Source organism: Notechis scutatus, chromosome 1, assembly GCF_049901735.1.
Source record: "Notechis scutatus isolate UNSWTSFEM ecotype Mainland chromosome 1, rNotScu1.2, whole genome shotgun sequence".
NCBI lineage: Eukaryota > Metazoa > Chordata > Lepidosauria > Squamata > Elapidae > Notechis > Notechis scutatus.
The window spans coordinates 334,671,808-334,698,421 of NC_142009.1; the positions used below are offsets into that span (position 1 = coordinate 334,671,808).

Genomic DNA, 26,614 nt, shown 5'->3' on the forward strand with positions numbered 1-26,614 from the left:
TTCATGGAGTATTTCAATAAGCCCACGCTCTCACTTTCGGCAAACAGCCAGCCATACAGACAAAGAACCGCTCTTAAAATGCTGCTCCAAACTCAAGAGAGTTTAAAGTGGTTGGGGACCCCTGGTATAGATCATTACTAAAATGCCTAGTCATTAAGGCTCATCCTGCTTCAGGCATGAAAGGCAGCAGGTGACTTTGGGCTAAGTCATTCTCTCTCAGCCTGTTGTGGTTCGCCAGCAGCAGGTGAGAACGGCTGAGGTCTCTGACAAGTGAGGACTCGGACGAGGGGCCTGCGTGAGAAGCAAGGATGGGGTCAGGACTATCGGAGAGTGGGGTGCTGCCTGCAGAGCTTGGGGGGGTCTGGCAGCAGTGACATAGAGGACCTTGGGGAGCCTGTGCCCAGTACACATGCACACAGGGCTGCTTGAAGGAAAGAGCAGCTGAAGCAGCACGGGCGACTCTGGAGTAAGGCTGGAAGGTGATGGACCCTCCCATAAGGGATAAAAGCCAGCCTTCGGGGTTGGCTTCTTTGCGGGAAGCAAAGAAGTTCTTTCTGCTCAGAGTCCTCGTTGAAGCCCTGCTTACTCCGGGTTTTTTTTTTTTTTTGGAAACTTCTGGCTTGGGATATTTATCTGCAATTAGTCTTTTGTTCTTGGCAGCCTTTTGCAAACTTTGAAAGGGCTTACTCTCATCTGTTAGTTTTGAATGACTCTTGGCTGTGAATGCACAGAGTTCACAGCGCCGCATTAAAAAGGTTTGCTTTGATAGATACTTTGGTTTGTTTGATTTGAACAAGGCTTGGGTCAGAACAGAGCCCAAACCACCTCACAGGGTTGCCACTGTGCGGACAAAGAAGAGAAGGAAGATGCATCAGGTATGTTCACCACCATGAATCACTGATAAAAATAAAGGTGGGATAAAAATAAGTATTTTGTGGATGCCTAATTTTAAAGCCTCACATGAAATCTCAACCATTTTGACTTCAAATCAGACAACGACGTCTAGAAGTCCCCACAGATCAAAGAGAGCAGGCTGGCACTTTTAATAAAAGTTAAAGGATAATACATTTGTAGCTCAGGGTTGAAGTGAGAGGTGCTCTCTGAGCTTGGTTGTTTTCTTGCAGATGTTTCATTACCTAACTGGATAACGCCATCAGGGCTACCATATACAGCAAGGGTCTTCAAACTTAGTTTGAGACTTGTGGACTTCAACGCCCAGAATTCCTGAGCTAACGTGAATGGAGGAAGAATTTGGGGAGTTGGAAGTCCACGAGTCTGAAAGCTGTCAAGTTGGAAGACCCCTGTTATAAAAGGTTCCTGGCCAAATCACTCTGAGATGCCTTCTGCAGGCCCACTGCTTTAAAAAAAGACTGGAATTGCAATTCTGACCTCATCTGTCAAAGTCAAAAGGGACTATGGCAACAAAATAAAACAATGATGGGAATTCTGCCATACCTCTGAAGCGGAGAGGCATGTCGGCCACAGCCTTACCTTCTTTGCTTTCTGACACTTTAGGTTTCTCTTCTTCATCCAAGCTGGGGACCCTCCTCTGGTCCTCCTTCTCTGACACCTCATCCAAGCTGGTGTCCATGGCCATGGCGTCCACGAGCGACTTCTGGTCCTGGGTCTTGTGCCTTCGGGGTTGGCTTCGTTTCCTGTTTGCCCTGGATTGGGAAAAGGAGACAAAGGTTCGCAGGAAATCTTGAGCCACGGACTGGCCAGAGAAAACACGGAGAAAAATCCACTGACAGCATTCATGGCAGGCATTGGGGTGAGGGTGGAGGGGCAGAAGTTCACATTTCCACACTCAGCAGGATCCCATAAAAGTATATTCGCAGGTCATTTCTGTTCAGAGTATTGCAGCATCAATTCAGCGCCAGAAAAGTAAAGTCAGATGGCTGAGGCATCGTTTAACTTCTTTATAATCACGTAAAGTAAATTTTACAAACCGTTAAAGATTTCTCCAACGTGGAGCGAACTCAAACAGAAGCAGACTTGTTACAGGTTCAGAGCAGAGCAACAATGCAACTTCAGTAGACAAGCAAGCGAGTTAAGTTTCTCTTTCCTGTGAGAGCTGAGCACAGAAGAGAGAGAAACCAAGCCCAGATTCTCTCTTTCGGTTTCAGCCCTCAACTCAGCTCTCGTTGGCTGACCTGGTTACAAAAACTCTATTCCAGTTCATGAATTGACTCTGACAATTTCCCCTCTTTGCAGACAACTGGACAGTGGAGGGGAAGAAACTCATTTCCTCTGTTCTTCCTCAGTTTCAAATTTCAACAGAACGTTTATACACTTTGGAAATGACGTGTTCATCATCTGCGCACCATTGAATCTTTTAGAATCTTTTGGGTAACTGTAAACGGTCAAACCACGGACAACTAGATCCTAGTGTCATTCATTTTATAACCATATGATCTGTGAGAGCCATGGTGGCGCAGTGGTGAGGGTGCAGCATTTGCAGGCTAACTCTGCCCACTGCCGGGAGTTTGATCTTGACCGGCTCAAGGTGGACTCGGCCTTCCATCCTTTCGAGGTGGGTAAAACAAGGACCCAGATTGTTGGGGGCAACAGGCTGACTCTGCAAACTGCTTAGAGAGGGCGGTAAAGCACTGTGAAGCAATCCCACCTAGGGTGGGATACAAACGTAACAAAATCCAAAACGTAAATAAATGTCCTTTAAGGCCTCCAACTTGGCCCCACGGTTCAATATTTCTCCGTTGGGAGATAAAACGTACTCAAAAATAGCCTTCAAAAGAAAGCAATACAGTCCGAACTTAATGAGCAGATAGAGGTGAAATTAAAAACCAAACAAACGACAATGACAAAATTTCCAGAACGGAACAGGAGAAGTATTTACCAAATTCAAGGAGATAACAAGGCAGTCTGTTGGAAGGACGCCAACCAAGATAACTTCAGACCAAAATAACACACGCTTTGCAATGCTGTGTTGTAACTGTCTCTCTTATATACTATTCTCCCCAGCTGCAACCAATGAGGGGGATCATGGCCGCTTCCTCTCTCGTAAGCCAAGTTGTTCCCTTCTCCGTTCCTCCCTGCGTGTCCTAGGATGCAGAGGGGATGAGCCTGGCTCTTCCTCTGACTGCCCAGCCAGCCTCTGCCCTTCCCCAGCCTTCTCCACAACCTCCGGTTTGTTTCCAGAGTTCGCCAGTACGCAGGTCCAAACTCTTATTCAGTTATCACAGCTGCAGCCCATGAAGAGGATCAAGGCCCTTCCCTCCCCCGTAGACCACGCCATTCACGTCTCTCCCTTATGCCCTAGGTTGGAGAGGGGATGGGCCTGGGTCCTCCTCTGACTGCCCAGCCGGCCTCTGCCCTTCCCCAGCCTCCTCCACAACCTCCGGAGCCTCCCTTCCGCTCCCTGTCGGCTGTTCCTCCTCTCCCTCAGAGTCCAACTCCAACAGGGGCATGACAAGCGGTAAGTGCTATTGCTACTGCTCTCTAACTCACACTACTACAAAGTCGTGTGAAGGACAAAGTCACCTGAAAATCTCACCTTGGATTAAAGCCAATGGAATAATAACAGAGAAGACTCTGAAGAACTGCTAGGAACTGATATTATAGGGAAGAGTTCGCATTTCAACCCTTTTATTCACTCTTTCCTCAAGTGCCTTCCTGTGAACAAGAATCTTTTGTGTTTTGCAGACATTAACACCGGGGCACGATAAATGCCAAAACATCAGAGCCTTTCAATCTTGCCATATTAAATCATCAAATCCAAGAAAGACGGCAACCTTCCTTTCTCTCAAAACCTCAGACGAACCTCTGATGCGGCCTAAAGCTTTGAGAGAAAGGCTGCACAGACACCCGCCTTCGTTTAGACATACTGGCTCTAAACTGAAGGTTAGCTCACTTGCTGGAGCCAACATCCCTTTTATCTCAGTAAACCTTTGTTAAAGAGGGAATTCTTCTGTGAGAATTGTTCTTGGGGAAGTATTTTTTTTTTTTTTTGCAATTCAGACAGCTAGCAAAAATCCTCGGTGCTCTTTTGAGCTTGGTTGTTTTCTTGAAGATGTTTCATGACCCAATTAGGTAACATCATCAGGGCTAGAAGGGAGTGGGGTTTGTGAGGAGGAGAACGGTGACTATGGGGGTCATTGACGCTCTCTGAGATTGGTGTGGTTTTTGCAGGTATTTCATGACCCAACTAGGTAACATCATCAGTGCTGGAAGGGAGTGGGGTTTGCTTTGGGGGGGGGGGAGGGGGGGGGGGGGGGGGGGGGGGGGGGGGTGGTGGGGGGGGGGGGGTGGGGGGGGGGGGGGGGGGGGGGGGGGGGGGGGGGGGGGGGGGGGGGGGGGGGGGGGGGGGGGGGGGGGGGGGGGGGGGGGGGGGGGGGGGGGGGGGGGGGGGGGGGGGGGGGGGGGGGGGGGGGGGGGGGGGGGGGGGGGGGGGGGGGGGGGGGGGGGGGGGGGGGGGGGGGGGGGGGGGGGGGGGGGGGGGGGGGGGGGGGGGGGGAGGGGGGGGGGGGGGGGGGGGGGGGGGGGGGGGGGGGGGGGGGGGGGGGGGGGGGGGGGGGGGGGGGGGGGGGGGGGGGGGGTGGTTTTGCTGGGGGGGGGGGGGGGGGGGGGGGGGGGCCGGGGGGGGGTTTTTTGTTGGGGGGGGGGGCGGGGCGGGACCAAAGGGGGGGGACCACTGTGTTAACAGACCAGTAGCTTGCCAGTGTGGGTGGGTGTGGTCTTGGTTGCTCCTTGATTAGGCTGCGGTTTACTGTTGGAGTAAAGAGAATACCAAACCCCGCTCCCTTCTGGCACTGATGATGTTACCTAGTAAGGTGATAAAATGTCTGCAAGAATACAGCCGAACTCCAGAGAGCACCAAAGACCTCACAGCTCAAACCTGATTTACAAATATGCTCTTCTATAGGGATCGCATGGTCTGACCTGGACAGCTGGAAGGCGGCAGAGTTTTGAATGTTCTGCTCTTGGCCCTTTTCTACGCTAGCTCTCCGTTGCTATCCATCGCCAGGCCATGCTGCTCTGCTTAGCGGCCTGCCACTGGCGGGGACGTGTGTTTCTGACATGGACCTGAATCTCTGCAGCTGAAACTGATATGAGCAGAAGCCACAGCTCTTTGTCCTGGCCTGTCAGGGCCCAGCTGCAGCCTGGTTTACAGCAGGGGTCTCCAACCTGGGCAACTTTAAGACTTGTGTGCTGAATTCAACTCCCAGAATTCCTCAGCCAGTGAAGCGAAGCTGGCTGAGGAACTCGGGAGTTGAAGGCCACAAGTCTTCAAAGTGGCCAAGGTCGGAGACCCCTCATTTACAGAGCCTCAGTGCAATGGCAGGAGAGTCAATGGCAACCTGGAATTAAGGAGAAGCTGCCTAACTGTGAGGACAATGAACCAGGGGAACAACAGCTCGGGTGAGGGAGCATGGCACGATCCCAGAAGGGGCAGCCATGTTTGGAGTGACTACCATTCAATGCGTCCACTCGGAAAATGGCATCCACTTCCAGGATTGCATCCTGTGGCCTGTCCTCCTCCCCTAACTTGAGCTCCAGAGTTCTGGGAAAGGTGAGTGAGGGGGAGGGGGTGGGGAGCAGGGCCACGGCCCACGGAGACCCAACGGAGAGGGGGATGGAGGGGAGATAGTGGGCAGGGCACTGCAGTGGCCCTGGTTAGGGGTAACAGAGAATGACTGAGGGTTGCTGAGGCAGCCATAAGTTTGGGACCAGGTCGTAGGTAGATTTTGGTGGTCCAAAAAGGGCCGCCAAGCCACCAGTTGTAAATCAAGGACTATTCTGTACAGGTAATCCATGACTTACAACAGTTCGTTTAGTGATCGTTCAAAGTTACAATCATCATCATCATCTTTTCACAACCTCATAATCCCTTGTGGGATGGCAGCCTGGGCAACTGAATGGAGCTGAGTGTTTACCGGCCGGATGCCCTTCCTGTCGCCAGGGCGGAGTTATATCCAGCAGATATATTCTCATCAGGCCCAGAGAGAGAAGTATCTGCCTCTTCCTTAGGATCGAACTCACAGCCTCCTGATTGTGAGGCGAGAGCTCCGCCGCTAGGCCACCGCACCCCCTCATTGTTCAAAGTGACAGTGGCGCTGAAAAATGTGACTTCTGACCGTTTTTCAAAGTTGCGACCATTGCGGTCATGTGATCAAAATTCAGGCGCTTGGCAACTGACTCACATTCAAGGCGGCTGCAGTGTCTCCGGGAGGGGGGGGTCACGTGATTCCCCTCTGGGGATCTTCAGGCAAGCAAAGTCAATGGGCAAAGCCAGATTCACTCAATCACCGGGTTACCAGCTTATCAGCCGTAGGGATTCGCGTAAGAACCGAGACAGGAAAAGTTTGTAAAAATGGGGCAAAACTCACTGACCCAACTGTCTTGCGTAGCCATGGAAATGTTGGGCTCCATTGTGGTCGTACCTCGAGGACCATCTTTACTAGGTTGATCTGCCTTGCGTGGGAATTATTTTTCTCCTTTTAAGGAAAGTCCTGATTGCGGGGCAGGAGGAGCATCGGCGACACGCTCGGCTATCTCCCCCCACAACACAGCTGCCCACGGATCAACACGCCTCACCCCAGGAAGCCTGGTGGAATGGGATCGCTGCTCACTATCGACAGTCCACTCTGTTGACCAATTAAGCCTTTGCCACAATCAATTAACCGTTATGTAAACAGCAACTGTGTCAACCCGACAACTCCACTAAGCCAGGCAAGATTGGGAGACAAAAATGAAGCAATGGCTCTCATTGGCAGATAGGATTCAGCGGCCGAGCGATAAATAACTCCTGGCTGGGGAAACCAAAAAACATGTCAACATTTTTTACATGCCAGAATACACATTTGGGATGTTTGTTTGTATATCGGGCATCGTGTCTGCAGAGGGAGGAACATTTCCTCAGAAATGGATAGCGCAAAACAAACCGAAGCCTGAAAAATTTCCCAGCCCAACACGTCAGACTCGATGGACAGCAACTGTCGACAACCACATCCTGCTAGGAAGCAGAAGGAAATATTAAAAATCGACTTGACAAACGGGGTCTCCAGCCAGCGGTCCTCTCCATCCAAAAGAGACGATTTATAGGGAGCGAGGTTTCCAAGCAGAAGCATCAACAGCTCTCAACAGAGGCCGGGGCGGAGCAGAGAAAAATATGTTTTTCATTTAATATTGCAGGAGAAATTTGTGGGTATGGACTGCAATGGGGAGGAGGAAAAAAAAATGGGCTTGTGGGTTACCATGAGGATTAAATTGCAGAGATAAATGAGAACGTTGGATGTTAGAAGGCTGTCGGCCCAATGTATGAGCAGTTCTTGAGGCTGGAAAGTTACTCTAGGACAGTGGTCCCCACTGGTGGTCCGTGAGAAAATGTTGGTGGTCTACAGAGAAATGTCTCCCTCAAAGCAATTAATCCAGGCTGTGCGGGAACACAAGGCTACGCCGCCCACATGGCCCACAGAAACACAAGGCTTGCAAGTCGCTTACATTGTGAACAACACAAGGTAGTGAGGGGAGGGGGGGAAGGGCAGAGGGGGAGAACTTGCCCCACTCACCCCACACGCCTGGCCTGGCCATGGAGCTGCTTCTTTCAGCTTCTGCTTTTGGCTGCACGCAAGGAAAGCAGCAAAAGTCTTTCTTTCTCACCCCCAAACTCTGCCAGAAATGAGTCTTTGGGACTCTGCAAGGCCTCCTGCTCCAAGAGGCTGCGCCACTGCGACAAGTCTCACAAAGACTCATTTCTGGCGGAGTTTGGGGGAGAGAAAGAAAGACTTCTGCTGCTTTCCTTGCATGAAGCCAGAAGTCTCTCTCTCTCTCTCTCTCTCTCTCTCTCTCTCTCTCTCTCTCCTCTCTCTCTCTCTCTCCCGTCAGTCAAAATTCATATTAGTGGTCTACGGGATTTAAAATTATGAGTTTGGTGGTCCCTGAGCCTCAAAAGGTTGGCGATCCCTGCGTCTAGGAGGATTGTTCATTTATTTATTTACAGGTAGTTCTTGATTTTACGATTCATTTAGCGACTGTTCAAAGTTACAACGGCATTGGGGGGAAAAAGTGACTTATGGCTCGTTTTCAAACCTATGATCGTTGCAACATCCCCATGGTCACGTGATCAAAATTCAGGTGCTTGGCAACTGGTTCATACTTATGACGGTTGCAGTGCCGTGGTCATTTGAACCCCCCTTTGTGACCTTATGACAAGCAAAGCCAATGGGGAAGCTGGGTTCACTTAACGACAGTGTCTAAAGGAACAACTGCAGTGGTTCACTTAACAACTGTGGCAAGAAATGTCTTCAATTGGGCCCAAACTCACTTAACAACTGTCTTGGCTAGCAATGGAAATTTTGGACTCACTCGTGGTTCCAAGTTGAGGATCATTTGTAATGAAAGAGTTTTAAGACACTGCATTTCAATGCCTCTGTGAAATGTGGGCGTACCAGCCTCGAGCCTATATGGCAGGGGTGTCAAACTCAATTTCATTGAGGGCCACATCAGGGCTGTGGTTGACCTTGGAGGGCATGGCTGACTGGGTGGGCATGGCCAGCTTGACGCCACTCCCCAAACTGCTGGCATGTCTCCTTTTCATATTGGGTAGACCGGGCCAAAGCCACGCTGGCCTGATCTTTCCTCTTCGCACTGGGTAAACCAGGGCGGCCCTGCGGGCTGGATCCGACCACATTGTGGGCCGGATGTGGGCCTTGAGTTTGACACCCCTGCTCTATGGCACACCCAGAAACTCCCTCCCCTCTTGGTTCTCTTAAACGTGGGTGGACTACAACTCTCAGAATTCCTTCTTACTTATCTCTCATATTTAGATAGATAGATAGATAGATAGATAGATAGATAGATAGATAGATAGATAGATAGATAGATAGATAGATAGATAATAGACAGATAGAGACAAAGAGATGGATGGCTAGATAGATAGGTAGGTAGATATAAACAGACATACAAACACAGACAGACAGACAAAGAGATGGATAGAAATGAGTGGCTAGATGGATAGATAAGATAGATATAGAGAGACAGACAAAGGGATGGATAGAAATGGTTGGATAGAGAGATGGACACTAGAAGATGGATAGATGAACAGATAGATGGATGAATGGATGGATAGACAGACAGACACACAGTAGATAAAAAGATGGAAGGATGGGTGGGTGGGTAGGTAAACAGAGAGGGAGACAGATAAAATATGAATCACATGGAGGCTTTTAGCATGGTCAAAAATAGTGACCGTTATTCCTGAAAAAAATCACTCAGAATGCCACATTTTGCCCAGCTACAGTATTTGTACGTCTTCACCAGACAAATGTTCATTTTTTTGCTCCTTTCTCTCCCACAAAAAGGAAAAGGAGTGGAATTTATAGACGAATATCCTCTCTACTTTTAATTCTTCCTACCGAGCAAGAAGCAATCATCCTTTTCTCCAACCGCTCAGCCATCATCGCACCTGCAGAGCTGACCCGCCTCAGTTGAGGCAATTTTGGTAGCGCTTTGCAGGTGCACCCGTCAAGAGTCGGAAAGGGGGCACAAGTAAGGTGTTATTTTGCTTCTTGTTTTACCTGCGTAGCATCTTTGCCTTCAAGGCATTTTTTGTCTCATTCCAGGCGTCCAGCTCAGGCGACGTCAAAGGGGTAGGCTTCATGTGATCCAAAACCGTGTTGTCTTTTCCTTGTTTCCATAAGTCATACCGCTCAGGCTGTAGCACCCGCACAAAAACATCCATAGAGATCTTCACGGTGTCTTTCCGACAGGTGCACTGAAAGACAAAACAAAACAAATTCATGACAGTCATATAAAAAAAAGATATTGAGAAAGAGTGCAAGAGAAGAGCCACAAAGATGCTTAGGGGACTGGAGGCTGAAACATACGAAGAATGGTTGCAGGAATTCGGTAGGTTTGGTTTCATGAAAAGAAGGACTGTTGGGTGACAAGATACCAATCTTCTAATATCTCAGGGATTGCCACAAAAAGGAGGGGGGGCAATCTATTCTCCAAAGCCCCTGAAGGCAGGACAAGAAACAACGGATGGAAACTAATCAAGGAGAGAGGAAGGAACCTGGAATTAAGGAGACACTTCCTAACAGTGAGAACAATTAGCCAGAGGAACAACTTCCCTTCAAAAATTATGGGTGTTCAATCACTGGAGGCTTTTTAAGAAGAGGCTGGACAGCCATTTGTCTGAAATAGTATAGGGTTTCCTGCTTGAGCAGGGGGCTGGACTAGAAGACCTCCAAGGTCCCTTCCAGCTCTCTTGTTTTTCTTCAAATGATGATCATGTGATGTATCAAGGTACTAAATGTGGAGTCCTTGATGCTCTCTGAGCCTGCAGATATTTCACGACTCAACTAGGTCACATTATCAGTGCTAGAAGGGAGACTAGGATTTTTAAACATATTTCCACAGCATTCCTTTACAGGCCATTCAAATGCAATATTCAAAAAGCCAAAAAGGAAACAGAAAGACCAAAAACATTTCTTGGCCAACAATCAACACCCAGATTAGCAGAGATTAACATTAAGATTAACACTAGACAATCGCCAAGTAGTAGAAAGACGCTCCAATCAAGGAACTATTGATTCAGACAAACAACCCAACATTAAACAACAGCCTAACCAAGGAACCACTAAGAACACTCCCACAAACACTGAAAGGGAAGGCTCTGTTTATATTAACAGAGAGCAAATCCCTTCTAACACTGATGATGTTACCTAGTTGGGTCATGAAATGTAAGAAAACACCCAAGCTCAGAAAGCATCAATAACCACACAGCTTAAGTGTGAGTTACAAATATCCTCTCCTCAAGGTAGGAAGCCTGGCTGACAGAGCAGGGGGTTGAGAGAGAGAAAGCGTGGAGGGGTGTGTGTGTGGAGGGGTACATTTCACATTTCAAATAATAGCTCCCAAACGTTAGCTATAGAATATTATTAAGGATTTCCTCAGCTGGAAGTGAAACACTGATTGAGATAAGGAAATCTTGCCAGGCTGTCGCTCCAGAAAAAAAAATATTGTGTGCAGACTGTAAAACAAGAGAGAAACGGTTACGGAGCAGAGCCGGAAGGACAGAAGAGCAGGGGGCTAGCAGAAAGCCGAAGGAGGAGGATTTTAGTAGGCAGGAGGCTACGTCAAGCCGAAATAAGCTTTGGGTTAGGGTGCCCAGAAGATTGGGAAAAAAATGACAAAAGATGGGAAAGATTGGAAAGAAGGAAGCTTCAAAGAGGAAATGTAGACTGTTCAAGATGCTGGGAACCCAGGCGGTAAAGTTGATGGCTGAGGAACAGAGATAACACACAGACACGAGTGGTTTCACACAAGAGATTAAGACTGATTAATCAAGCTAAACAAATTGTTATCTGGGTTCCTCTTTTTTTTTTTTTGGCATAAAACACAGAATGTTACAGGTTCATCCTCGACTTACAACCACAATGGAGCCCAACATTTCTGTTGCTAAGTGAGACATTTGCTAAGTGGGTTTTGTCCCATTTTCATGCCATAGTTGTTAAGTGAATCATTGCGGCTGTGAAAGTTAGTCACACGGCCGTTATGTGAATCTGGCTTCCCCGCTGACTTGGCTTGTCGCAAAAGGGGCGCTGCAACCGTCATAAATATGAGTCAGCTGCCAAGCAGCTGAATTTTGATCACGTCTCAGTGTGCCCAGAGAGAGAAAATATCTGCTTCTACCTAGGATCGAACTCACAGCCTCCTGATTGTGAGGTGAGAGCTCCACCTCTAGGCTACCGCATCACTCTTGGTTTATCAACACAATGCAGGCCATTAATATATTTTTAAAAAGAACAAACCCGCCTCCCTTTTAGCGCTGATGACGTTACCTAGTTGGGTAATATGAAACAACTGCAGGAAAACCACCAAGTTCAGAGAGCACTAAAGACCCCACAGGGCTGACAATAGCAAATACAACTTACAACAGTCGAGGTTCGCTTAGCGACCGTTCGAAGTTCCAAACATTACTGAAAAAGTGACTTCTGACCGCTTTTCACAGTTACGGCTGGTGCAGCGGTCGCGATGATCAATATTCAGACGCTTGGCAACTGACTCATATTCCAAGATCCCCTTTTGCACTTTCCGATAAGCAAAGTCCATGGGGGAAAAAAGCAAGATTCCCTTAACAACTGTGTGACCAATTTAACCAACTGCAGTTGAGTCCCTCCACCACCACGGCAAGAAAGGTCGTAAAATGGGGCAAAACCCGCTTAGCAACGGTCTCACTGCGCAGCAGAAATTTGGGGCTGAATTGTGCGGGAGGACCACGTGTCATCCATCCAGATTCTGGGCCAGATTCTTTTGTTTAAGGACGGGCTCCCCTCCCTGTTTTTACAGAAGAAAATACTCCGCTGCCATGTGGTGAAAAAACATCGAACTGGAGAGCGGTAATAAGTAGTTTTGAGCCAAGGAGGGAGGGAAATATTTATGGGCCGGCAACTTCCAGCAAAACCCAATTTGCTTAATGAAAAACTGCAGAGGAAAAGAAAGTTCTGAGAATGTAATTTGGCCAGAGACACACTGAATCACAGATGGTTAGCCATGTTCCAGATTCTTGGCTGGGCTGAAATAAAATCTCCTCAGCACCTCCATCGATAAGGTAGCTTAAGGAAACTGGATTGAGCGGCTTTCTGACCTCCCCCCCCCTTTTTAAGTAATTAAAAAAGGTACCTTGGTTTGTTTCTGGAAGGTTTGTTGGGGGTGGAACAAGGGAGGAGAGGGAGGAAGGGAGAAAAAGTTGGGATTGAACTTGGAAAAAAAATCAAGATATTTCCACATCGGATGCTTCTTCCCCTTCTCTGCATGGGAGCGAAACTGAGATCAAGTGCGTAACACAGGAGATATACTCCATCTTTAAGTCACCAGGTGCTAATTAATGGGGCTCTTAATAGAAACCACTAGCAAAAAACTAGAGTGGGCAGTGATGTCCCTTGTAGGTCGTAGAGAGGATGGAGCCCACTAGAATGACCTTGCAAACAGTCCATAAAACAGATAGCATTTTCGAGATGCCCTGTTTTATGACTCAGCCTGGATTTTAGGAGTTCAGAGTCATAAACCTTCCAGAAGCCAGTCCTACTGTGTAGAAACTGTGGGGTCCTTGGTGCTGACTGAACTTGGTGGTTTTCTTGCAGATGTTTCATTGCCCAACTAGGTAACATCATCAGGGCTAGAAGGGAGAGTGGTTAGTGGAGTAGATCACGATGATGAGGGGGAGGACTGTGGGTCCTTGGTGCTTTCTAAGCTTGGTTGGGTTTTTTTGCAGATGTTTCATTACTCATCTAGGGAAAATCATCATGGGAATAGGTTTTGAGGAGGAGGAGGAGGAGGAGGAGGAGGAGGAGGAGGAGGAGGAGGAGGGGAGGAGGAGGAGGAGGAGAGGAGGAGGAGGAGGAGGAGGGAGGAGGAGGAGGAGGAAGGACTAGGGGGTTCTCTGAGCTTGGTCGTTTTCTTGAAGACCTTTCATTATCCAACTAGGTAACATCATCAGTGCTGGAATGGATGGTGGCATTTGCTCTCTTTTTATATACAAGTAGCTTGTCCTGTGAGTGTCGGTGAGAATGTTCTTGTAGAGGTTTCATCACCCAACTAGGGAACATCATCAGTGAGTGGGATATGTGGAGTAAACTGTGAACTGTTGTAAATCAAGGACTACCTGTATTGTTTACTGCTTGATTGTTGGTCCAGTATTAATCTTGATGCGGATTCCTTTGTTTTGTCAAACAGAGCAAATCAAAGAACTTTCATTTCATTCATGCAATGCCATAGTTCTACATAAATTATAATTCGTAATTAATACAATTGGTGGGAAATAACCCCCCCCACACACACTTTTAAAGTTTACACCCTGTCCTAAAGTGTGTGTGTGTGTTTGGGGAGGAGGAAATGGGCAGAGGTGGCTTTCGTTCCTGGCGTTCACACATTCCAAAACATCCCTTTTCTAGGAAACCTCAACCACTCCATCAAGAAAATAGCTGAGCCGGAGGTTTTTTCCCCCCTAAGATCAAAAAAATTAGAAATAATAAAAAAAAGACCTTCTCTTGGCACCCCACATATTTACTGCGGTTTAAAAAAAAGCTTAAGTGATAAGTTTCACTTCGTAGCCGATGGATAAAAGGTAGCCGAAATGAAGCATTCCAAGCAAATAAATTGCGAGATGATTAAATGACAACCATTCAAAAGCTGGCTTAGAGTCAGACAATCAATTCAAATGCCTCGAGCGATGTAAGGAAAAACGGGCCGGGTGTTTTATGCCAACCGAACCTCCCCTTGGATGGGAAGGGAGAGCAACTGGGAGATCAAGGCCCCTCGCAGGCTCTTCTTCTGGGCTGGGCTGCTGAGCACCTCCTGCCTCCTCTGCCCCCACAGAACCTACAGGTGGAGGAGAGCCCCCACCTGACCACCTTAAAGCAGCGCAGAGCAGCAGCAGCAGCAGCAGGTTGCTTCTCGTGTCGCTGGGGAGTTATTGCCGAGCTGGTTTGTGCGTTCACGCCACCGTATGTGTACGTGTGGCTGGGCAGATCTTCTTCGTTCCAGAACATGGTTCGGCTGAGTTGAATGGGCAGGAACCATCTCAGGCAGGAATAACCTGAGAATGCCCAATCCCTTGGCTTGCCTGGGCTGCCCTGAGTGAAGAGGAACCGCCCTGGGCCACGTGTAAAAAGGTGGCTTAAAAATCACACCATCGTATTAACAAGTTTATAATCTCACGAGGCATTCTAGACAGACCTGGACGTATGGCCACAATCGAGTCGCACATTTCTGTTGCTAAGCAACACATCTGTTAAGTGAGTCTTTCCCCCACTTTACGACCTTTCTTGCCGCCGTTGTTAAGCATATCACGACAGCTGTTAGGTTAGTAACACAAATGGCTGCAGAAGTTGAAGGGTGTTGGCGGAGATGGAGAAACTGACCGCTTTGATCGGAGAAAAGAAGACAAGTACTTTTGTTTCTACTTGGAAAGCGCTTCTGGGCTTTGTGTTTGAGGTGGGGGGGGGGAAAAAACAAAACCCCGAAACTTTGATTTTGGGTTTTACTGATTAGATTGATTGGTTGTTATAGGAAGGGCTAGTCTAAATTATTATGGAAAAATAAAACAAGTTGAGTTTCCACGTTACGGCTTTATTCCAGGGCTGTCAAACACAAGGCACGATGCACGGGCTGCATCTGGGCCGTGACGTGGTTGGATCTGGCCCACAGGGCCCCCTCCTGGAAAATGTAAGGGGCCAGTCTGCATTGCTTTGGCCCCGTCTACCCAATGCGAAGAGGAAACACGCCGGCAGTTTGGGGAGTGGCGTTAAGCTGGCCACGCCTCCCCCCAGTCAGCCACACAACCCCCGAGGTCAACCACAACCCTCAATGCGGCCCTCAATGAAATTGAGTTTGACACCCCGGCTTTGTTCTAATGCAACAGTGGGAGTTGGAAGTCAAAGCCATTTGTTCCCTTTTTCTCCCCCTCCCCGCTTTCCTCACTTTTCTTTCCACTTCTCCTCCCCACTGGGTCCTCCTATTGGCTTTGGTATTTTATTCTATACTCTAATAAAATGGTTAAAAGCACGGGTGGGCTTCAAAAATTTCAGCAACCCGATTCTTTGCCCGATGGCTGGGTGGGCGTGGCCTAGTCGGCCTCCTGCACCGTGGCGGTGTGGGGGGGAGGCATTTTCAGCCTCCTTGGGCTCCGGAGGCTTTCCTCGAGTCTCTGGGAGGGCGAAAACCGTCTCCCCCAGGCTCCGAAGGCCCTCGGGAGGCCAGAAATGGAACTTCTGGGAAGCCCATTTTCCGCCCTTCCCGAGCCTCCATGCTGGTACTGTACTTACCTGGCCGCATGGGGACTCCTGGGAGGGGAGAGGTGGGTGGCCCAGACAGGGGGTGGGATTTGCGGGTTTGCCAAATCTTAGCTAGAGGATTGCCTGAACCCATGTGAACCCACAGCAGCCCACCCCTGGTTGAAAGATACTTTTAAGAGGGATGGCCTTCAACTCCCAGAATTCTGGGAGTTTGAAATCTACCCCTCTTACAATGACCCAGGTTGAGAAGCACTGATCCACTGGCAAGCCACAAATACCCTGTGAACATTTGAGCACATTTTAAAAGGAGCCAGAAGAGCCAGAATGGCAGCTATTGGACTTGGCAAAAAAATAGCTTGGGTCCATACAGAGAAGGATCCAGCTGGTCAGCCCAATTAGGAGAAGAGAACAGGTAACCCATTCTCTGCAGCCATACGGGATGTGTAGAAGAATCCAATAAATATCTGGGTTTATTGCGCTCGTAAAACACAAAGATCGTTGAGCGAAGAGATTTGGCTACTATCGAATGGACAAAATGTTCAGCCCTGAACATTTCAGGAATACAGGGGTACGAATAAATGCTTTCCCACGTTGCCAACGGGACCAAAAAGCAAGAGGCTCCCTCCTTTCTTTTTCCCAAAATGAGTTGCAATGGCAACACAAATCGTTCACGGATATGAACGGCCACGTCTCTGGAGAAGCTTCAGAAGGACTGGCTCTGAGGAGCATTTCCTAAGATCTAGACCGAAGCATGGATATTGTTGAGCTAATTTAATTTCAGAGCTTATCGCAACGCACACCTTACGCGCACGTCAATGTGAACAGAAGGATTTTTTTTTCGGAGGGGGGAATCCATGAAGCTGTAAATGGTTCAAAATGAGTGGCTAGGGATTACTCCCGCATCAGTTGCGGTAGCATAAATGAATTCGAGACACGTTGCTTTCTGGTTATTATTATTAATTTTTTTTTGTATTTTAAAACACACAAAGCAAAACGTGTTCTAATAAATAATGCTTGCTATTCTTTTTGAAGTCTGGTTATTCTGTTGTGCCCTGAGGATAAAATGAACTAAAGCCTACCCCCAGTATATACAGGTAGTTTCTAAATAGTGATGGTTTATTTATCCTATATCAATGTTTACTTCCAGAGCTGCATTTGTGAAAGCATGGCTTTTTTAAATTTCTGATTAATAATAGTGAGATAAATATATTATTTTAGTTTGCTGTAATGTTGAATTTTTTTCCTAAAGCTCAAATTTTGAGACATAATTTTTTATAAAAAGATATATTTGATATCTTGGGAGCAGTCCACCTTGAATTATAAATATGTTAAAGTTATTGTTTTTAATCTATAAAAACATTTATATTTTTATGCTTTTATATTTATATTTTCTTATAAATCACAGAGTGCATCCAGACAAAATTAGATGGAATAAAACTATCATTGAAACAGTAGAACATGTTTAGCTATCACTTAGATTCAATTTCACTAATTCCAACAGCCTTAATTCTGGATATTAAGCAATTGCAAGCTGGGTTTTACAGATAATTTCATATTTTCAAAGCATGCATCTATGTGAAGCTACTGCGTGTACTTCCCTAAAAACTCTCTCTCAAATACCAAGCACAATAAAAATTGTCACAATTTTGCCAATATTTTTCAACGAGTATCTCATAAAGCCTCTGACTATACGAACTATCGTATTAACATTTAAAGCACAACTAACTTTCCCTTCTGGAAAGAAGATACTTGTTTTGAGAAAGGTTTTCAAACGAGGAGATTCATTTTCAAAGAGAGGAAATGAGAACCAAATAAACACAAACGTATTTGGCAGGTTCCTACGGATACAAGGAGACCTGCTAAAGCTCCATTATAATCCATTGTTTAAATTTAAAATGTGAACGGAGCAAAACAAAAGTAATTGCCCCCCCCCCCCCAAGGTATGGGATGCTAGCTGTGCGACACAACCGCTTAGCTCTTTTTCATCGCAATCAATCTCAGGATAAGGTAGAACTTCTAGATCAGGGGTCTCCAACCTTGGCAACTTTAAGCCTGGAGGACTTCAACTCCCAGAATGCCCCAGCCAGCAAAGCTGGCTGGGGTATTCTGGGAGTTGAAGTCCTCCAGGCTTAAAGTTGCCAAGGTTGGAGACCCCTGTTCTAGATACAGACAGTCCTCAATTTATGACCTTAAGTAAGCCCAATCTTCTGTTGCAAAGGAAGACTGTTGTTACAAGCGAGTTTTGCCCCATTTTAGGGCCTTTCTTGCCCCCCCCCCCCCGTTTTAAGTGTGTTAAGTTAATAACATGGCTATTAAGAGAATCTGGTTTCTCCATTAACTTTGCTTGACAGAAGGTTGCAAAATAACCACTGCAAATGTACATGCCAGTTGCCCGGCATTAATTTCGATCACCTGACCGCGGGGGATGCTGCAAGGTCATACATGTGAAAAACGCTCATAGGTCACTTTTTTTCAGTGCCAAAGTAACGTCAAACAATCACTTAATGAATGGTTGTAAGTCAAGGACTATCTGTACAGGAGTTAAATGAGAGATAGACGACCATCTTCTACGTCATGATCAGGAACCAGTAAAAGAAAATGAGGCTTCTGAAGCCAAATCTGGAAGGAAGGAAGGAAGGAAGGAAGGAAGGAAGAAGGAAGGAAGGAAGGGAGGGAGGGAGGGAGGGAGGAAGGAAGGAAGGAAGGAAGGAAGGAAGGAAGGAAGGAAGGAAGGAAGGAAGGAAGGAAGGAAAAGAGGGAGGAAGGAAGAGAACAGAAAAGAAGAAAGAAAGAAAGAAAGAAAGAAAGAAAGAAGAAAGAAAGAAAGAAAGAAAGAAAGAAAGAAAGAAAGAAAGAAAGACAGGAAAATGGAAGAAGGAAGGAAGGAAAAGGGAGGGAAGAAGGAAGAGAACGGAAGAAGAAGAAAGAAAGAAAGAAAGAAAGAAAGAAAGAAAGAAAGAAAGAAAGAAAGAAAGAAAGAAAGAAAGAAAGAAAGAAAGAAAGAAAGGAAAATGGAAGAAGGAAGGAAGGAAAGGGAGGAAGAAGGAAGAGAACAGAAAAGAAGAAAGAAAGAAAGAAAGAAAGAAAGAAAGAAAAAAAGAAAGAAAGAAAGAAAGAAAGAAAGAAAGAAAGAAAGAAAGAAAGAAAGAAAGAAAGATGGAGGAAGGAAGGAAGGAATAGGAGGGAGGAAGGAAGAAAGGAAAGAAGAAGAAAGAAAGAAAGAAAGAAAGAAAGAAAGAAAGAAAGAAAGAAAGAAAGAAAGAAAGGAAGGAAGGAAGGAAGGAAGGAAGGAAGGAAGGAAGGAAGGAAGGAAGGAAGGAACCCTTCTGGGATGCTGGACCGATTCTTGAGGTAAGGAATTACAGGCTCATCTTTTAACAACCCCATAATCCCTTGCGGGGTGGAGTCTGGGCAACTGAATGGAGCTAGCAGACTGTTTTAATGGCCGGATGCCCTTCCTGTCGCCAATGCTACGTTTTGTTCAGCAGATAAATTCTCAGCGTGCCCAGAGAAAGAAATACCTGCCTCCTACCTAGGATCGAACTCACAGCCTCCTGATGGTGAGGGGAGAGAGCTCCACCTCTAGGCCACCGCACCACTGCCAAGGAATGACAGGCTGCAGATGTAGAACAGAGGCTGCAATAATAGCTAGAAGATCAAACGAAGGAAGCAGAGACATGCAGATACCTAAGTACATCGAAGTAAGACAGGGGGGTTAAGGAAGAGGGAGCAGAAAGATTTAGGGCTGAACAATTTAGGGGTGAAGAGGGCAGAAGCAAACAATCCATCGACTGCTCTCCCGTTCAGCAGCCTTGGGGTGTGATTATCCATCATCCCCATCAATACACATGCTGGGTGGTTCCTTGGCTCCTTCCTCCAACCGGAGCTGGGGGTTTCAGCTCTGCTGCTTTCTTGAATGCCAACGGTGCCAATCATGAGCGGAAGAAGATCTCCTGACACCCGCTCTCCCCCAGGGAGCTTCACGTGGCCTCTGGGGCCTTGACAGCAGAATACAGGCAGTCCTCGACTTACAAGAGTTCATTTAGTGACCGTTCAAAGTCACGATGGCACTGGAAAAAAGTGACTTATGTCTCTTTTCCCACACTTTCGGCCATCCCCAGGGTCACACGATTGGATGCTTGGCAAGTGATTCATATTTATGACACCCAAATCAAGGAAATACTAACAGACAAACAATCAAGCGGCAAACAACAGCCTAATCAAGAATACTTCCACCAACAGTGATAGGGCAAGCCACTGGGATGTACACAGAACAAAACATTTGCATTCTGTCTGGAGTGTTTGACGCCTATATATGGACTATCTATCTATCTATCTATCTATCTATCTATCTATCTATCTATCTATCTATCTATCTATCTATCTATCTATCATCTTCACGTCATTGTAGTTGTGCTTTTAAAGTTGTAGCAACGTTTCGGCAGAATCTCATCTGCCATCATCAGGCTTCTGTATTGTGTTCGTCTGTGAGTCAGACTTTCACAGCCGTTTCAATTTTAAATTTGATGCTAGCCTACTGCTGTGCCAGAATGTTTTTTTCTTCATCCTGATTGGTTGGGAGTCTTGGTCTGTGTTTATTGGTCTTGGAGTTTGCTGTGTTCTGCTTGATTGGTGTTTCTAATATCTTCTGTCTGTTTTGTGGCTCTTTTTGTGTCTTGATTGGCTGGCAACATTGTGTTCCTGTATTGGAGGCTTTTAGTGCAGCTTGGCTCCGAGTAAACGGACGGCTATCATTTGTTAGGAAGCTAGGTTTCATCTGGGTGCCTGGTTGGGGTGTGTTTGAGCTGGAGGTATCAGGGGGGATCTGTTTGTGCCCAGGTGTTTGCCTGGCTTATGGTGTGGAGATTTTTTTGTTTGTGAGTGCAGGCTTCCAAATAACTGACAGTCTGGTGGAATCATCTCTTCTATTCATGCTTTCAGGTCTTTTTTCAATCTCTATGGCTTCTCTGATAATTCTGTGGCTGGGGTTTTCTATAGCGGCTAGGGTTTTGGTGCCATTGAAGTCGATGCTATGACCTATGGCTTTCATGTGTTGAACTAGTGAGGAAGTGTGTTCCAGCTTTTTTACTGCATTTTTGTGTTCATCCATCCATATATATATATATAGAAACCAAAATACCACTCCCTTCTAGAACTGATGACGTTACCTAGTTGGATAATGATAATGTTGGATAATGTTTTGCCTACAACAAAACCACCAAGCTCAGAGAGCACCACAGTCCTCCTCTTCCTCTCCACAAACTCCACTCCCTTTTAGCGCTGATGATGTTACCTGATTGGGTAATGAAATGTCTGCAAGGAAATAATCAAGCTCAGGGAGCACGCAGGACTCCAGTTTATCCACAAGCTACCCATATCCCTTTCCAAACATGTATGGTCTGTCAACATCCCAGGTCAGGCAAGGGCTTTCTAGGCTCCGTGGTTGATTTCCCATTTCAAGCTTGGCAAATACCTTGAGCAAAATGTTTCCAAGGACAAAGCTGTTGTGTGAACTCAGTATTACTTGCTGTTACTATCATCCCAGCCTGCTGCACATGGACCGAGAAAGAAAAGGGGGGGAAAGGAGAATGAGGCGTGGAAGAGAGTGCCAGCTGCCCTAGACCATTAAGATAAATTTTAACAAAGGTCCTCTTTGTTCCTTCTTTGGAAGCTGTAGGTAAGCCTTCCTCAAAAGTGCCTGAAGCGACCTCCTTTCATCCCCCAAGATTTCTCAGATCAGCTAAGATACAAATTTAATCACTCCACCAGCCGGCAAAGAAGTCCCTGCTCCTTACTTTCAGAAACAGGAGAAGAAAGGCAATCAGAATAAAAGAGTTGGAAGGGACCTTGGAGGTCTTCTAGTCCAACCCCCTGCTCAAGCAGGAAACCCTCTATCATTCCAGACAAATGGCTGTCCAATCGCTTCTTCAAAACTTCCAGCATTGGAGCATCCACAACTTCTGGATGCGTGCCACTCCACTGATTTAATTGTTCTCACTGTCAGGAAATTTCAATTAATTCCAGGTTGCTTCTCTCCTTGGTTAGTTTCCACCCACTGCTTCTTGTCCTACCCACAGGTGCTTTGGAGAATAGCTTGACTTCTACTTCTTTATGGCAGCCCTTTGGAAATTGGAAGACTGCTATCATGTCACCCCCAGTCCTTCTTTGCATTAAACTAGACATAGCCAATTCCAGCAACACTTTATGTTATAGCTTCCAGTCCCCTAATTCTCTTGGTTGCTCTTCTCTGCACTCTTTCTAGAATCTCAACATCTTTTTATATTGTGGCAACCAAAACTGGATGCAATATTCCAAGTATGGCCTTACCAAGTGGTACTAACACTTCACGTGATCTTAATTCTATTAGTGCAGCCTAGGACTGCACTACCCACCAGCATTTTATTGTGTCCCCTGGATGCAATAAATTATCTTTTATGCCTGCTAATAATCTGCTACGTAATGAGATAAACGAGGGCTCTTTTTTTTAAAGTTATAAAACAAGCTAAAAATGTGAAGCCAAATCCACTTCGATATTCCTTGCACAGAAGATGGAATACTCTTCCCCACCCCCAATAAGCCCATATTTGAACTTTTATTTGCTCAGCAAAGGGGAGACTTTTTAACTTAAAAACCTCATTTGCTGCCGTACAGAAACTGCTGTTCCAATTGAAAAGATGGGTTTAAAAGGAGGTTGCTCTACGGCTTACTGTTTCTGTTCCTGATTTATGAAAGGGGTTTTTATTCCTTCCTTTTTATGGCTCAGATCTGGGCCCAGAAAGTGGCACCAGACAAAGATTACCCAGCAGGATGCAATTTGCCACTTGCCAATGAATGTGAAACCAAGCAGTAATTATACCATTTGCCTTGAACTGGGTTCATTAGCAGCCTCAAGTGTGATGTAAAGACTTTCCACCTAGCTAAATGCTCCATTCTAACCGTTTGTGCATTCTAACACCACGTAGTGCAGACTGGCTTCGGAAAGACGCGACGGTATCTTCGCTATCTGTCCCAGATTTAAGCTAAGACTTTTCTTCAAATAGCTTCTCCTTTGTTCCCCAATAAGCAGATCAGAGAAAACCTTGATATTCTCCTGCCATTGGATGATGATGACAAGATAGGAGGAGGAGCAGGGAGAGGTGGTTGATTTACATCCTTTCATTTACTGACCGTTCAAAGTTACAACGGCACTGAAAAAAAGGATCGTTTTTCCACACTTACGACCGTCGCGGCATCCCCGTGGTCATGTGATCAAAATTCAGACGCTTGGCAACGGGCTCATATTTATGACGGCTGCAATGTCTCACGGTCATGTGATTTCCCCCTTTTGCGATCTTCTGGCAAGCCAAGTCAATGGGGAAGCCGGATTCACTTAACGACCATGGCACTGTATCCTTTCTTTTATGTACATCGAGAGCATTTGCACCAAGACAAATTCCTTGTGTGTCCAATCACACTTGGCCAATAAAGAATTCTATTCTATTCTGTTCTATTCTAAATTAACTGCAGTGATTCACTTAGCAACAGTGACAAGAAAGGTCGTAAAATGGGGCAAAGCTTGCTTAACAAGCGTCTTGCTTATCAGCATAAATGTTGGGCTCAATTGTGGTCGTAACTCGAGGACTACTGTTCTGCCTGTCACTGCCACATGTGGACATCTGTATTCACCAAATGAGGCAGAAGAAAGAAAGGAACGAATAAGGAAGATTAATACTAGAACAATAATCCAGCAGTCAACCATACCCCATTTAGCAGAGAGGGCTAAATTGACTGCTTTGATCAAAGGAAAAAAAAATACAAATATTTTTATTTCTACTTGGAAACAGATTCTGGACTTTGTGCCTGAGGAGGGGGGAAAAAATGAAACTTTGTTTTTGGGTTTTAGTGATGAGATGGATTTGTTGTTATAGAAATTGGCTAGTTTAAACTATTATGTAAACATAAAACGTTGAGGTTTGATGTTAATGTTTTATTCTTCTGCACCGAAGGGAGTCGGAAGTCAATGTCTTTCCTTTCTTTTCCCCCTTTTCTCTCTCCCACTTTTCTCTACCCTTTTTCCTTCCCTATCTTTCATATTATTTACTTGTGTTATTTTCTTTGTGTTTTTTTTGCATGCTACATTATAAAACAATAAAAAAAGGCTTCATAAAAAAAACCCATTCAAGGACCCTTTTAAGTCAGACAAACAGGCTAACAGTAAACAACAGCCTCATCATGGAACCACCGCGGATACTCAAAGCAACACTGACAGGGCACATCACTATATATAAACAGAGGGCAAACCCTATATTCCAGTGGGGGTGAACCTGTGGCACGCAGAGCCCTCTCCGTGGGCATGTGTGCCGACGCCCCAGCTCAGCTCTGCCATGCATGCCTCCCACCGGCCAGCTGGTCTTCGGGTCTCTGCTGCGCATGCGTGAGGCTCCCCCGCATGCACAGGGCATGAGTTGCATTTTGGGTATGCACACACATGCTTTGGGCACTCGGTAACAAAAAAGTTCGCCATCGTTGCTATATTCCTTTTTGGCACTGATATTATGACCTAGTTGGCTAATGAAACATCTCCAAGAAAACAACCAAGTTTGGAAAGTGCCAAGGACTGCCAATCCTTTTCCTCCTTCCTTTCTCCACAAAGCCCCCCCACTCCCTTCTAGCACTGATGAGGTTACCTAGCTGGGTCATGAAATGTCTACAAGAAAACAGCCAACTTAGAGAGCACCGAGCACCTCACAGTCCTCCTCCTCCTCCTCCTCTTCCTCCCCACCCCACCAACCCTTCCTTTTATAGCCCATCAATTCTAGCACTGATGTTGTTACCTAGATGGATAACGAAACGCCTGCAAGAAAACGACCGAGACTCCGAGAGCACAAAGGACCTCACAAAATGAAAGCCGCAAATAAAACAGGGATCTAGATAATTCATCACCCGATTCAGCCTGGGTCCATATGGCTCCTTCCAACATGTGCTATATTTCTCCCTCTCAAATGCACCGTGACAGATGGCCATTTTATGTACAACGTGTACTTTTCAGATCGTATCTTTGTGTTAGGTAAGGACTGAACCTGGGTGGATTACAGATGCGTGGGGGTTGAAGTATGATTTTTAACAGCCCAGACCCACAACGGCTAGAGCAGTACAGTATTTGCCAGCAGGTAGCTGATGCCATGCGTGGAGGAAAATGAGCTTTGTCCATTGCACTTCTGTTATAATTACCCACCACTGTGGTGTGTCTCAACAACCTGCCAGTTCATTAGGAACTCCACCGGAAACGACAGACGGCTTCACAAACAAAGCAATTAGGCAGGGCTCCCCTCTGTCTGTGGCTGCAGGACACGTGGCCCCCCAAAGATTTCTTCGCTTGCTCATAGCACGCCAAGCGCTGGTACTAAAGGATGGAGCATTGGTGAATGAGAAAAGAAGAACAGAGTTGGAAGGGGCCTTGGGAGGTCTTCTAGTCCAACCCCCTGCCTAGGCAGGAAATCCTACACCAGACAAATGGTTATCCAACATATTTTTAAAACTTCCAGTGTTGGAGCATTTACAACTTCTGGAGACAAGTTGTTCCACAGATTAATTGTTCTCTCAGTCAGGAAATTCCTCCTTAGTTCTAGGTTGCTTCTCTCCTTGACTAGTTTCCATCCATCACTTCTTATCCTGCCTTCAGGTGCTCTGGAGAATAAGTGTTGTGTGTGTTTGGATATCAATAATGCCATTTGTTGGATGACAAACCAAATGCTTTAGCAGCAGTATTAGACTGCATGATGAAAAAAGTACAACATTGTGTAAATGAATGATATATAAAAATCCTAGTCTCCCTTCCAAAGCTGATAATGTGACCTAGTTGGGTCATGAAATGCTGGCAAGCCAAGCTCAGAGAGCATCAAGGACTGCACAGTTACTACCTTGATACATGATATTAATCATATGATTGTCATTTGAAGCAGAATCAGAGTTGGAAGGGACCTTGTAGGTGAAGGGTGTCAAACTTGTGTCATCACAGCGGCGTCTTGTGAAGTATCATGACTTTTTCCCCCTTCGCTAAACCGGGCATGGCCAGCGTGTGACACATCTCACCCGTGGGCCGCGACTTTGACACCCCTGTTGTAGGTCATCTAGTCCAGCCCCCTGCTCAAGCAGGAGGCCCTAAACCATTCCAGATAAATGGCTGTCCAATCTCTTCTTAAAAACCTGCAGTGATGAGGCGAGGAGTTCCACTGAAGGGGGTACCCAACTCTGTCTTCTACGCAACAGTCCTTCAGGATTTCAACAGGAAACACAACCAGCTATTTGACCTGACTCAACCTCCCTTATACTACCCAGCCAGCAGCAACTCTCTGGGGTTTCAGACAGACAAGAATCTTAAGCAGAGATAATCAGAGTCAAGCTCATACAGGTCTTTGCAACTTGGCGTTAGGGGTTTGGCCAGTTTTAAGAGCCCAGAAGTGAGTGGAAATTCACTTTTATTTGGAAATGGCTGCTTCTAAGCCACCTTGGGAAGCTTCGTTCCTTTCAGATCCTCCAAGGAAAGACTGAAGGCAAACAAGGTCCAGGCAGAAGAAGAACATCGTGGCTTCAAAATCTAAGGGACCGCTTTGGACAAAACTCAACAGCACTTTTTCGTGCTATTGATAAAAATAAGATCGCCAACATCCGATGACAGATATGGCACAAGAAGAAGAATTCCTTTCAGAATGAAACTAAGAAGTAGCAGCAAGCAGGTTTTCATTTCAGGGGGTGTCTCTGGTCAAAAATCACCTATTTCCATTCGATTGAATAGTCCCGTTGGATCACACTCAATATTTCTCCACAGTAAAAAAAAGAAAAAGAAAAAACATGTGAGCTTCTGAGAGGTTCACAAC

At 46.3% G+C, this 26,614-nt stretch overlaps 1 protein-coding gene across 2 annotated transcripts in view; it reads right to left on the reverse strand.

The window, feature by feature from the left end:
- The window catches only part of KDM4B (lysine demethylase 4B), a 239,305-nt gene that overhangs the window by 72,276 nt on the left and 140,415 nt on the right, over positions 1 to 26,614 (reverse strand). Inside the window, exons 10-11 of one of the 2 annotated variants that reach the window (XM_087952780.1) lie at positions 9,537 to 9,733; positions 1,492 to 1,664 (exon numbers count right to left, since the gene is read on the reverse strand). In XM_087952780.1, the coding sequence (XP_087808906.1) occupies positions 1,492 to 1,664; positions 9,537 to 9,733 (370 nt within the window). Of the gene's footprint in view, positions 1 to 1,455; positions 1,665 to 9,536; positions 9,734 to 26,614 lie in introns of both variants that reach the window. The other variant, XM_087952779.1, reaches the window with a different exon arrangement.